This window comes from Macrotis lagotis, chromosome 5 (genome assembly GCF_037893015.1).
Source record: "Macrotis lagotis isolate mMagLag1 chromosome 5, bilby.v1.9.chrom.fasta, whole genome shotgun sequence".
NCBI lineage: Eukaryota > Metazoa > Chordata > Mammalia > Peramelemorphia > Peramelidae > Macrotis > Macrotis lagotis.
This window is the reverse complement of record NC_133662.1, coordinates 166,852,730-166,866,848: the sequence shown is the minus strand read 5'-3', so window position 1 is coordinate 166,866,848 and position 14,119 is coordinate 166,852,730. Positions and strand designations below refer to the sequence as shown.

At 33.6% G+C, this 14,119-nt stretch overlaps 1 protein-coding gene across 11 annotated transcripts in view; it reads left to right on the top strand.

The window, feature by feature from the left end:
• SYNE1 (spectrin repeat containing nuclear envelope protein 1) overlaps positions 1–14,119 on the top strand; it is a 598,518-nt gene that overhangs the window by 527,558 nt on the left and 56,841 nt on the right. For all 11 annotated transcript variants that reach the window (XM_074187858.1, XM_074187854.1, XM_074187849.1 and 8 more), the window contains 2 exons: positions 12,141–12,299; positions 13,093–13,259. In XM_074187858.1, coding sequence (XP_074043959.1) covers positions 12,141–12,299; positions 13,093–13,259 — 326 coding nt within the window. The remainder of the gene's footprint in view (positions 1–12,140; positions 12,300–13,092; positions 13,260–14,119) is intronic.

Genomic DNA, 14,119 nt, shown 5'->3' with positions numbered 1-14,119 from the left:
TGTGTATTCTTTGGGGATTCAAGTTGTTGAATCCAATTCAAATTGAATGAACATTTGTAAAGATCTTATTTATATTGGAACTAGGTTCAAAGGCCAATTCATACCTCTGTGAATTTGGGGAAGACTTTTACCCTGACTGTGCTTCATTTTCTTCTTGGGCAAAATAATGTTACTGTTCTAAATGGTCCTTCAAGCTCTAAATCAATAGTCTCTAATAGGCACTGGTGCTGCAAAGCCAGAAAAAAAAACAGTTGTAACTCCATTCTAGGAACTGTTACATGTATGCAGATCAGAAAATTTAAAGATAATTTCGGGAGGAAAATCACACTAAAATTGAGATCGGGAAATAACTATAAAGGAAGTGCTACTTGAGCAGAGTCTCAGAAGCAAATTCTAAGTTATGAATATGAGAACAGTATGAATTCTATGTATGAGGATCAGTCTAAGTGAAGACAGAATCAAGCAATCAAATACCAACTTTAGAGAATACTCATTCATCCAGTGTGGCTGGAAAATTGACTATTTGAATGATAATAATATGAAATGTCTTGAAAGTGAGAACCAAATCATAGAGAATTTTCAGTGCCAGTTAAGAAGTATTATATTCAAGAGATAAAAGAGTGACTGAAGGTTTTAGAGCAGGGTATGACATGCTCAGAAGTGTAATTTAGATTATTTTTGATTGTTGTAAAGGAACTCTTAACAAAAGTCAGAGTGAGAAAGTGATAGCATATGAACAAAATGAGAACTATGTGAGTGGAGAAAAGAAGAGAGATGTGAAAGACGGTATAAGGGGAAAAAATTGACAAATCTTGTCAAATGATTGACTATGGATATAGAAGTGGAGGAAAGAGACAAATAACAAACTTGAATTTACCATTGTGATTGACTGGGGGGGAAGGCAATGCTCTTGGCAGACATAGGGAAGAGAGGAGGATAAGTGACTTTGGAAAAGGAGGTATTCTCTTTGGGGCCTGTTGAGTTTGCCAGGTCTGTAGAATATCTTGTAGGAGCTGTCCAATAGTGCAATTGGTGATGAGGGACTGGAACGAGAGAGAGAGAGAGAGAGAGAGAGAGAGAGAGAGAGAGAGAGAGAGAGAGAGAGAGAGATTCAGTAATCATCAGCATAAGGAATATAACAAAGAAGTATAATAAATATATGAATGTCACCTGATGAAGTGACAGAGACAAAGATCATTGAATGATAGACCAGGACAAAACCTAGAAAATGTGTGACAATCTTACAAAGAAAACTGAGAAGAGTATACAATGTGAAAAGTTTCAATTTTCTATTTTTCTTTGAATTGTCTGTTTTGACCTTTTAACAATAAAGCTTCTAAAGTGATAAGGTTATCAATCCTATGTTCCTATACTGGAATTTCCTAAAATCTACTCTTGTTTCTAGTCAAATGCCTGAGTTAAATTAGGAGAAGAGTTCTTAACCCAGAGTTTGTGAATGTTTTTGAAAAATATTTTGATGATTGTATTTCCATATACATTAGTTTCTTTTGTGTATTTTATTTTGTGCATTTAAAAATATTATACAGGAAGAGGTCCATAGTCATCATCAGACAGACATTTGAGTCCATGAACAGCAAAAAAGGTTAAGAATCTTTGCTCTAGGGTCAGTAGGCATAATAAAAAGTAAAAGTATGAAATAGGCAGAATTTATATTCATTACCCTTCCATGTTTTTTTCTATGTCTGTCTTTTTTTTTAAAGTATTCTTTTGCCCATAATATCAAGCCCTTTCATTCATACCAAGTTCTTTCATTCCTCCATGAGCTTTCCCCTTTCACAGATGAAACTAATTTAAAGAACATAATTAATGCTAAAGTACTGACTTAATGATTCATCCTTCCCAAAAGCATTTCCATTTTAAAAGAACATTAAATGGAAAGCACAAACTTAAGCCAAAAGAATAAATCTTTAATGAGGGAATTTCTGCCACCACTGACAAGTGATAGTGGAGATATTTTGAACTAGAGGGCCTTCTCAGCTAAGTATGAAGTTATATATTCTGCTCCTAGGTAAGCACATCCTAGAATATTCAAAATATTCAGCAATATTAAGGTTCCACATCTGTAATAATCTCAACTGCTCTGGGTTTCAATGGGCTCTTTGTTAAACCAAATCTCAGAGTAAATGAAATTTGTCTTCCTGCCTCCACCTCCACTTTTCCAACCAAGCACCTATTATTTTCTTTGTTCATAAAATAAATCTGACATAATGTAGCATCCAGCATTAATGATCTAACATTTTGTCCCTTTGAAGAATATTTAAATTTTAAAAGAGGATTTGAAAAAGAGAAGTTTTTAATACAAAGGAATAAAGGAATGAAAGTTTTTATTTGATGGATGTGCTATGGGTTAAGATTAAAAGAATAGATAGAGCAAAGATCCTGCTCTTAAGAACTTATTATGTTCTTGGGGAATGGGAAGAGAGCAGCAGAAAGATCTACACAACTTTGGTATTAGTACAAAGGAGAAGATCTTGCAATGTGCTATGAGTGAACTGAATAGTAAAAAAAAATCATATTCATTTTGAGTGCAGAAAATATACTTGAAGATGGAAAGACTTCCTAATGGATATGTCACCTAATTCAATTCTTGAAGAAAGTAGAGAATTGTCAGGAGTCTGAGAATACATTGTATTTTGAAGTAAATTCAAAGATTGGGATAAGCAAAATCATAGAGAGTAGAATGAAAATAGGTTACAGAAAGTAATAAAAATAACAGCTAGCACCTAAATAGTGTTTTAAAATTTACAAAGTACTTTCTAAATATTTTAGTTTATTCTTATAACAACATTGGGAAGTAGGTGCTATTATACCCATTGTACAGATGTGGAAACTGAGACAGACACCACATTAAGCAAATTTGCCTAGGATCACACAATCTGAATTTGAACTCTTTTCCTGATCTAGTGCTCTATCTACTGTCCTACTTAGCTGCATAGTAGAATTTGGCATAGAGGATGTGAAACAAGGTTACATAGGTACATTGGAAACAGATTTTGGAGAGCCTTGTATGTTAGAATCAGATATTTAATTTTGTTAGCTTGACAATTGGGTTATACTGATGACTTGATCATTGTGGTGCAGTGAGGAGAAAATAGATAGTGACATAAAGAATGATTAGAACATGAATAGTCTAGAGGTAAGAATACTAGTTAAGAAGTTCTTCCAGTCAAGATGGTGGAGAGAAGCCAGGTACTGCTTTAAACTCTTCTGGTTTTCCTTCAGAACTGCCATGAATCAAGCCTATTAATGGACTTGTGGATCGACAGGATCCTCAAAAGGACAGAGGGGAACATCTTCCAGCAAGATCTATCACAGGGGAGCATGGGCATACCCAGGGCAGAAAGCAGAGACCCAGTACAGGGACTGTAGGATGAGGTGGGGGAATAACCTGAGAATCACTGCAGGAGCACAAGCCTTTGCACTGTGCTTGATGGATGGACTGGGAGAGCTCCAATATTCAGATTAGGAGAACTCCAGTGGTGTCTGGAAAACCTCTATCAGAACTCCAGTGTTCCTGTGGGAAGGCCTGGTGTTCTCCAGTACACAGAAACAGCCCCAGGTGTCTGTATTTTTCCCAAAGGTTTGGATGTAGGCACCAGAATTTCCCCAGCACTGACTATCCAGAGAAACTATCTGGTATTTCCAGTTCTGATGACCTAACCCAGTCACCGAGTTGCATGAGGATAGCCCAGATCCAGCCCTAAGTCTAGGGAATGGGCTGCTGACACCCCCAACAGAGATAATCTGAGAAAGTTTCTAGCATTTAGAATTAATTGATCCACTGAGTAACTTCTTCGAGTTTCTAACCCTAGTGGGCAAGACTTCTAAGGTTCTCAACATCAAAGTTTTGCAAACCAACCTCTCCCCCAATATAAGACCCTAGGGAAACTAACATCCCGAAATGAAAAAAGGCCAGCACAAAGCCAGAGTCTATAGAATGTTTCTTTGGAGATAGGAACACTAGCTCAGAAAAGAAAGACAGAAGGGATGCTATATGTGAAGCTTTGAAGTCCAGAAAGACTTAAGAAGAGATCAGAAAAGAATTTAAAAATCAAATAGAAAAATTAGGAAAGAAATACAAGAGAAAATTAACACTATGCAAGAGAAAATTAATACCTTACAATAAAAATGACAGAAGAAAACAAATTCTTTAAAAATACAATTGGACAAATGCAAAAAGAAAATAATTCCCCCAAAAACACACATGGGCAAATAGAAAAGGATAATACGCCATTAAAAATAGAATTGACCAAATGGAAAAGGAAATGCAAAAGCAATAGGGAAAATTCTTCTCTGAAAAACAGATAAAACAGATTGGAATCTGTGGAAGCTAATGAATTCTTGAGACACCAAGAATCTATTAAACAATATTTTTAAAAAAACAGAAGAAAATGTAACCTCATAGGCAAAACAACTGACCTGGAAAATAGATCCAGCAGAGCCAATTTAAGAATCATAGGACTACTTGAAAAACCTGATCAAATAAAGGGCCTGGTCCATACTTCAGGACATAGTTAAGGAGAATTGCCATGCTATCCTGGAACCAGAGGGCAAAATAGTCATTGAAAAAAATCCATCAATCTCCTCCTGAAAAGAATCCCAAAATGAAAACACCAAGGAATATTGTGGTAAAACTTCAGAATTATCAGATCAAGATAAAAATACTGCAAGTGATCAGAAAGAAGCAATTCAACACTCAAGATTTCACAGGACCTGGCTACATCCAACTTAAGGCATTGATGCATTGGAATGATATTCCAGAGACTAAGGGAGCTTGGATTACAACCAAGAATCCACTATCCAACAAAACTGAGCCTTCTCTTTAAGGGAAAAGATGAAAATTTAATGAAATAGGTGAGTTTTCATCTTTCCTGATGAAAAGACAAGAACTAAACAGAATATGTGATCTTCCAAAAGGAAATTCAAGAGATACATGAAAAAGTTAACAGGGAAAAAGAAAAAAAATCTGTTATCCAATTAGATTAAACTGGTTACATCCCTGCCTGGGAAAAAATGCTTATAACTCTTGAGAATTGTAATTCTATTAGAGGGAATATACTTAGGCTGAAGGTATGGATATTCATGATATGTCCATGGTGTTGATGGAGTGATTTTTTTTTAAATTATTTCGTTAAAAAAGGGAGGTCTGTAAAGAGATATGAGAAGAGGGGGAGGTTGAATGAGCTAAATTATATCACATGAGAAAGTGTAAAAGACCTATTACAATAGAGGGAAAGAAGGGAGGAGTTGAGAGCTTCCTGAATTTTACTTTCATGGAATTTGACTCAAAGAGGGATTAATGCACATACACCAGTTGAGTATTTTCAAATATTAGGAGGGGAAGGGGGGGGGGAGGGAGGAGGGATTGATGGAAGTGGGAAGGGAAAGATAGAAGGGAAAAGGGAAAGGGGGAATAAAAGAGGAAGGCTGTGGGTAGAAGAGGAAAACACATTGAGGGAGACAGTATTCAGAAGCAAAATACTGGGGAAGAGGTATAAGGTGAAAGAAGGGGAAAATTCAAATGAAAGGGAGATAGCATGGAGGGCAATAAAATGTTAGTAATTATTAATGTGAATGTGAATTCTCCTATAAAATGGAAGTGGACAGCAGAGTGGATGAAAAACCAGAATCTTATCATATGCTGCATACAGGAAAGCAGAGAGCTACACACAGAGTAAAGGTAAACGGCTGGAGCAGAATATATTATGCTTCAACTGAAGTGAAAAAGACAGGTGTAGTAATCCTTATCTCAGACAAAGCAGTTGCAACAATAAATCTTATTAAAAGAGATAAGGACAGAAACTATATTTTCCTAAAAGGTACCATAGACAATGAAGTAATTTCAATATTAAACATATATGCACCAAGCAATTTTACATCCAAATTCTTAGAGGAAAAGCCAAATGAGGTATAGGAATACATAGACAAAAAATCTCTATGTGGGGAAACCTCAGCCTCTCTCAAAATTAGATAAATCTTACTGTAAAAATAAATAAGAAGAAAGTTAAGGAGGTGAATTGAATGTTAGAAAACTTAGACATGATAACCCTCTGGGGAAAACTGAATGGTGATACAAAGGAATATACCTTTTATTCTGTGGTACATGGCACCTACACAAAAATTGATCATGTATTTGGGCATAAAACCTCATAATCAAATGTAGTAAGGCAGAAATATTGAAAATATCCTTTTCAGATCATGATGGAATAAAAATTATGTTCAATAAAGGATCATGGAGTGATAGACCTAAAACTAATTGGAAACCAAGTAATCTAATTTTAAAAATTAGTGGCTCAAATAGAAAATCATAGAAAATATTAATTATTTCATCAAGATAATGACAATGAGACAACATACCAAAACTTAGGAGATACAGCCAAAGAAGTTGATAGTGAAATATTGTAGCTCTAAATGCTTACATGAATAAAATAAAGAGGAGATCAATGAACTGAGCATATGACTAAAAAATAGAGAAAGAACAAATTAAAAATCCTCAAATATCAAATTAGAAATTCTGGAAATTAAAGGTGAAATTAATAAAATTGAAAGAAAGAAAACTATTGAACTAATAAATAAAATCAACAATTGGTTTTAAGAGAATACCAATAAAATCAATAAACCTTTGGTTAATTTCATTAAAAAAAGAAGAAAACCAAATTATTAATATCAAAAATGAAAAAAATGTGAAATCACCACCAATGAGGAGAAAATTAAAGCAATAATTTAGAACTACTTTGCCTGTGTGCCAATAATCTGAGTGAAATGGATGAATATTTATAAAAATATAAATTGCCCAAGTTAAAAGAAGAGGAAATTAATTACTTAAATTACTCTATCTCAGAAAAAGAAATTCAACAAGTCATTAATGAATTCCCTAAGAAAAAATCTCCAGGGACAGATGGATTCACAAGTGAATGCTACCAAACATTCAAGAAACAATTGATTAAAATTTTATATAAATTATTTGAAAAATAGATGAAGAGCTCTACCAAATCTCTTCTATGACACCAAAATGGTGCTGATACGAAATAAGGACAAGTCAAAACAGAAAAAGAAAATTATAGACCAATTTCCCTAATGAATATGGATGAAAAAAATTTAACTAAAATATTGGCAAAATGATTACAGCAAGTTATCATTAGTATAATTCACTATGATCAAGCCACATTTATTCCAGGAATGCAGGGTTAATTCAATATTAGGAAAACTATGAGCATAATTTGACTATATCAATAACAAAGCTAGCAGAAATAATATGATTATCTCAATAGATGCTGAAAAAGCTTTTGACAAAATGTAGCATCCATTCCCACTAAAAACCCTAAAGAGCATAGGAATAAATGGGATGTTCCTTAAAAGGATAAGCAGTTTATTATCTAACACTATCAATAAGCTTTATACATAATGGGAATAAACTAGAAGCATTCTCAGTAAGATCAGGGGTGAAGCAAGGATGCCTGTTATCACAACTTTTTTCAATATTGTATTAGAAATGTTAGCTTTAGCAATGAGGAGAAAAAGAAATTGAAGGAATCAGAATCAGTAAGGAAGAAACAAAACTATCTTTACAGCTGAATGTACCTACAGAACTCTAGAAAATCATCTAAAAACATTGGAAACAATTGGCAACTTTAGCAATGTCACAGGATTTAAATAAACCCATATAGATCCTCAGCATTTCTATATATTACTAACAAGATACAGCAGCAAGAGGTAAAAAGCAAAACCCTATTAAAAATAACTTCAGAAAGCATAAAATACTTGGGAGTCTACCTACCTAGGCACACTTAGAAACTTATAAATAGCTATAAAACACTTTTCACACAAATAAAATCAGATCTAAACAACTGGGCAAATGTCAATTGCTCATGGGTAGACTGAAATAATATAATCAAAACGACAATTCTACCTAAATTAAATTGCTTATTTAGTGTCATACTAATCAAACTTCCAAAAAAATTATTTTGGTGACTAGAAAAAAAATAGTAACTAAATTCATATGGAGGAACAAAAGGTCAAGAATATCAAGGGAATTAATGAAAAAAATACCTAGCCATACCAGACCTAAAATCATATAAAGTATCAGTCATCAAAACTGTTTGGTACTGGCTAAGAAATAGAGTGGTGGAACAGTGGAAAAGATTAGGTGCAAAAGAGACAATTGTAAATGATTATAGTAATCTACTATTTGGTAAACTCAAGGATACCAGCTTCTGGGACAAAAACTTATGAGCTTTTGGGAACAACTGGAAGATAGTATGGCAGAAACTAGGCTTAGATTAAAATGTCACACCCTATAGCAACATAAGGTTGAAATGGGTGGAGGATCTAGATATAAAAAGTAATATTATACACCAATTAGAAGAACAAAGTATAGTTTACCTGTCAGATCTATGGAAAAAGGAGCAGTTTATGACCAAAGAAGAGATATAGAACATTATAAAAAACAAACTGGATAATTTTGATTACATGAAATTAAAAGGTTTTTGCACTAACAAAACCATAAAACCTGTAATAAAGATTAACATGAACTGATGCTGAGTGAAATGAACAGAACCAGGAGATCATTGTGTGATGATCAACTATAATAACCTTAATTCTCCTCATCAGTTCAACAAAGACAATTCTAAAGAACTCATGATGGAAAAACCATTCACATCCAGAGAAAATTATGATCTGAATGCAGATCAAAGCATACTATTTTCCATTTTAAACCAAGATTAAAAAGAATGTAATGTTGGGAAACAATTTTTGCAACTAGTGTTTCTGACATAGTACTCATTTCTAAAATATATAGAGAACTAAATCAAATTTATTAAAAAATCAAGACATTCCCCAATTGATGTTGTCAAAGCATGTGGAAAGGCAATTCTCAGACAAAAAAATCAAAACTATCTGTAGTCATATGAAAAACTGTTCTGTGGGGCGGCTAGATGGCATAGTGGATAAAGCACCGGCCTTGGAGTCAGTAGTACCTGGGTTCAAATCCGGTCTCAGACACTTAATAATTACCTAGCTGTGTGGCCTCGGGCAAGCCACTTAACCCCATTTTCCCCTTAAAAAAACTGCTCTGAATCATTATTGATTAGAGAAATGCAAATTAAAATATCTCTGAGGTATCACCTCATACCTCTCAGATTGGTCAATATGACTAGAAAGAAAAATGATCAATGTTGGAGGGTTTGTGGGAAAACTGGGACACTAATGAATTGTTTTTGAGCTGTGAACTGATCCAACCTTTTCTGGAGAGCAGTTTGGAATTATACCCAAAGGGCAGTAAAAATATGCAAGCCCCTTGATCCAGCAATACCACTTCTGGGTCTATATCCTAAAAAGATAATGAAAAAGGGAAAAATCCCACATGTACAAAAATATTCATAGCAGCTCTTTTTTAGTGACAAAGAATTGAAAATTGAAGGGATACTCACCAGTTTGGGAATGGCTAAGCAAATTGTGGTTATACATATATGAGAGAACACTATTTTCTATAAGAAATTGTGAGGGATGGGATTTCAGAAAGACCTGGAAAGATTTGCATGAATTGATGCTGACTGACATAAGCAGAACCAGAAGAACATTATTCACATTAACAACAACATGAGGCCATGATCAACCATGATGGAGTTGTTGATTTTATCAGTACAATAATCAAACACAATTTTAAAAGATTTGTGATAGAAAATACTATCCATATCCAGCGAAGGAACTGGGAAATTTAAATATAGACCAAGGCTTACTAACATCAATTTTTGAAATTTGTCATACATAGTGTCATTTTTTTCTCTCTAATGTTTTCTTTCTTCCATTTGGATCTGATTCTTCTCTCAAAACATGTTCAATATCAATCTATAAATACAGAGCCTATATCAGATTGCTTTCCGTCAATGGAAGGGGGAGGGAAGGAAGGGAGGCAAAAATTGTAAAACTCAAAATCTTGCAAAAAATGATAGGTTAAAAAATTACCTTTGCTTGTGGTTGGAAAAACAAATGAATAAAATATTTAAATTTACAAAAAAGAAGTTTTTACAATAGTCTACACCCAAAAGGCATACCCTTTAATCCAGCAATGCCATTATTAGAACTGTATTCCAAGAGATCATAAAAAAAGGGAGAAAGACCCACATATACAAAAATATTTAAGCATCTCTTTTTATAGTAACAAAGAATTGAAAATTGAGGGGATGCCCATCAATTGGAAAATGGCTGAACAGATTGTTATATATTAATGTGAGGGAGTACTATTGTTTTTTCTGTAAGAAATCATGAAAGAGGGGCAGCTAGGTAGTACAGTGGATAGAGCACTGGCCCTGGAGTCAGGAGTACCTGAGTTCAAATGCGGCTTCAGAGAATAAATACCTAGTAGTGTGGCCTTGGGCAAGCCACTTAACCCCTTTTGCCTTGCAAAAAACAAAAAAAAATATCATGAAAGGGAGGACTTCAGAAAAGCCTGTAAGAAAGATTAACATGAACTGATGCTGAGTGAAATGAACAGAACCAGGAGAACATTATATACATTAAAAGTAGCATTGTGTGATGATTAACTATGATAATCTTAATACTCCTCATCAGTTCAACAAAGAGAAATCTAAAGAACTCATGATGGGGAAAAAACCATTCACATCCAGAGAAAATTATGATCAGAATGCAGATCAAAGCATACTATTTTACATTTTAAAAAATTGTTTCAGGCTTTTTTTTTTCCCTTTTGCTCTGATTCTTCTTTTACAACATGACATATGGAAATATATGTAATAGTTATATATGTATGACCTATATCAGAATACTTGTTGCCAAGGAGAAGAGGGGAGGGAAGGGAGGGGGAAAAATTGGAATTGAAAATCTTACAAAAAAATGAATGTTGAAAGCTTTCTTTGCATGTAGTTAGAATAAGAAATAAATAAATGTATTTATATATATTTTAAAAAGCTGTTGGAATAAGAAATAAATAAATTTATATATATATAAATGTGTATATGTATAAACACACACACATATATATATATATATATAGTGTAAAAACTATTATAATAGTCTATAGGAGAATTAATGGCGTCTTTAACAAGTGGACATTATGACATAAGTTCAGAAAAATTGGGAGAATTTTTATTTTTTAATGAGAGTCTTCTAGAGGACATTTAAATTTCCTTAAAGGAAATCAGCTGCCCATGCCTTTATTTAGACAAGCTTTGCCCCAAATAATATGATGCCTTTTTTTCCTCCTAAATGGAGCCTCTTGCATATTCTTAGCCTTTGATAGCCCTAGGATATTCATGATAAAATTGAAGGAGTACAGGTTTTGGGGTCAGAAACTTTGGATTCAAATTTCAGATCTTTCATTTCCCCTTTGTATCATCTTGAGCAAGTTGCTTAATCTCATGTGTAAAAGAAGGGGAATGTAATAGGTGACTTCTAACAACTATAACTTAAATCTATGTTGAAATAAGGGGATCATATATAGTCATTGACTTTTTGAGTTGTAAAAGAATTTCTTATCTAATCTTATCCCTTAAAATAATTTGACCAAGATTATACAAGAAGATGGTGGTACAGCCAGTACTAGATTTTTTTTTTTTGCTTTTTTATTCATGTCCAACTCCTTATGATTACTTTTGGGGATTTCCTGGCAAAGATACTGCAGAAGTTTACTAGTTCCTACTCAAGCTCATTTTACAGAAAACTGAGCAAATAGGGTTATTTGATCAGGGTTACACTGTCTGAGTCTAGGTTTGAGGAGTCTTTCTGACTCAAGGATCAACATCTATTTTTTGCACCACATGGCTGCCCTGGCCAATACTAGAAATCAAGACCGTGACTAAGTGTAAAACTATAAAAACTTCTTAGAACACACTTTATCCCATATTCAAAACCACCTTAGATTCCTCCTTAAGGCTTTCCTGCCTCTTAATGATTCTATCAAAAGTTCAATACTTACTAAACTCTCTCTCTCTCTCTCTCTCTCTCTCTCTCTCTATCTCTCTCTCTCTCTCTCTCCCCCTCCCTCCCTCCCTCCCTCCCCCCTTCCCTCCTTCTCTCCTTTCCCTCCTCCATTTCCCTCTTGTCTACTGCCTCTTTCTCCCTCATTTTCCTTTTCATTGTTCTCCCTATTACAACTCTGGCAGATATCTTTACGTCAACAACAGGTTAATGAGAGATTGAATGAATGGGCTATATTCAGTGAAAAGAACAAAGAGCTTTGTGAATGGTTAACTCAAATGGAAAGCAAAGTTTCTCAAAATGGAGACATCCTCATTGAAGAAATGATAGAGAAACTTAAGAAGGTATGGAATGTTCAACTTTTGATGTCTTGAGATTTCATTTTATTTAAACACATCTTTCTAAGGAACTTTGTGTCTCCTTAGTCTACATGTAATTTTCTAGCAAAAAGAACTCTCTAATTTAATTAGCAACTATTTAATATTTGAGTTATTCTAGATCCTTGTAGGGATTTTTTATCTCCAGAGTTCAATTTCATATTATGATCATATTGTTTAGTACTCCCCAACAATTATACACAGATTGACATCCAAACAGCCCCCCCACATCTTGCTTAATTATTATCCATTTATTCCTACATATCCTTAATGGAGTCTTTATTGAATACATTAGAGACATTCCTCTCTTTTAGGAAACCAGTGCAAACACATGGCTTGGCCATGTGTTGTCTATTATTCACATTTAATAAATAATTATGTAGTAAAAGAGACAAATGACAAAACACTTGGCAAATGCATTTTATAACCCTAATTTAAAGTTTTGCATAATGATTCCAATATTTTCAATTGTCTTTTTAATAATAATTTTCATAAACTAGCAAATTATATTAAATGATACATTGAACATATTTAAAAGAATAAAATCAAAAAACAAAACAGGTTTTTAAGCATTCTATAGTTATGTATAATAGTACTATGATTTTTTAAAAAAATAAGAACTAACATTCATGAGGAATTGCTCATAGAAAAAAAATTATTCCCAAATAAACATTATAAAATTGATTCTTTTTTTGTAGTACATAGGTGAATACATTTAAAATAAGCCTCCTCACCTTCATGACTGTTTTTTATTATTTAGGATTATCAGGAAGAAATTGCAGTTGCTGAAGAGAACAAAATTCAACTACAACAAATGGGAGAACGACTTGCAAAAGCTAGCCATGAAAGCAAAGCATCAGAAATAGAGTACAAGCTGGGAAAGGTCAATGACAGGTGGCAACATCTCTTGGATCTGATTGCAGCAAGGTAAAAAAGAATGTTCTTATTGCCTTCCTTAGAATGTGTTGCACCCAAACAGAAAGAAAAAGTTTTCTCTCGATACAACATAAAGATTTATTTCCTTCTTTCATGCTTCTAGTCTAAAATTTCTCTCAAAAATTAATTAATCGACTTAACTCATTATATTAAAGGAGGAAGTTGTTGATTGGCCCCCCAGAATACATATCTAAGATTTACTTGTTTAGTTCTGGGTCAAAAAAGGCACTTAAATATTTCTTTAAGAATGTTGGGAAAAGGAGCAGCTAGGTGGCGCAGTGAATAGAGCACCAGCTCTGGAGTCAGAAGGACCTGAGTTCAAATGGGACCCCAGACATTTAATAATTAATTACCTAGCTGTGTGACTTTAAGCAAGTCACTTAATCCCACTACTTTACAAAAACAAAAACAAAAAGAATGTTGGAACCTTATAAACAAGAGAATATATTTTTATTTAGTTTCTGCTTTCCAAAGAAAATAGATCAAGTCCATGAAATGCTACTGCAAAGTTCACAAGCTTATCTTTGTTACTATTAATCTGGCATAGTTTTGTCTCCTCAACAGCTGACCTTATGAATTGAACGTCCTATATATTTCAGCATAGTGGCTCAAACAAAGTTAAAGTAATTACTATAGTAAAAAAAAAAGTACCAATATGAACTTTAGTAGTTCACATTTACAAGGTACTTTAATGTTGACAGAACATTGTCCTGTGAAATAAGGATAGCAAGCTATCTATACCCATTTTACATATAAATCCATTTTTAAATATTTGTTAAGCACCTGCCAAGAATCATACAAGGTTCTGGGAATTAGAGTACAAAGAATTAAGTAGTCTCTATTCACAGAGA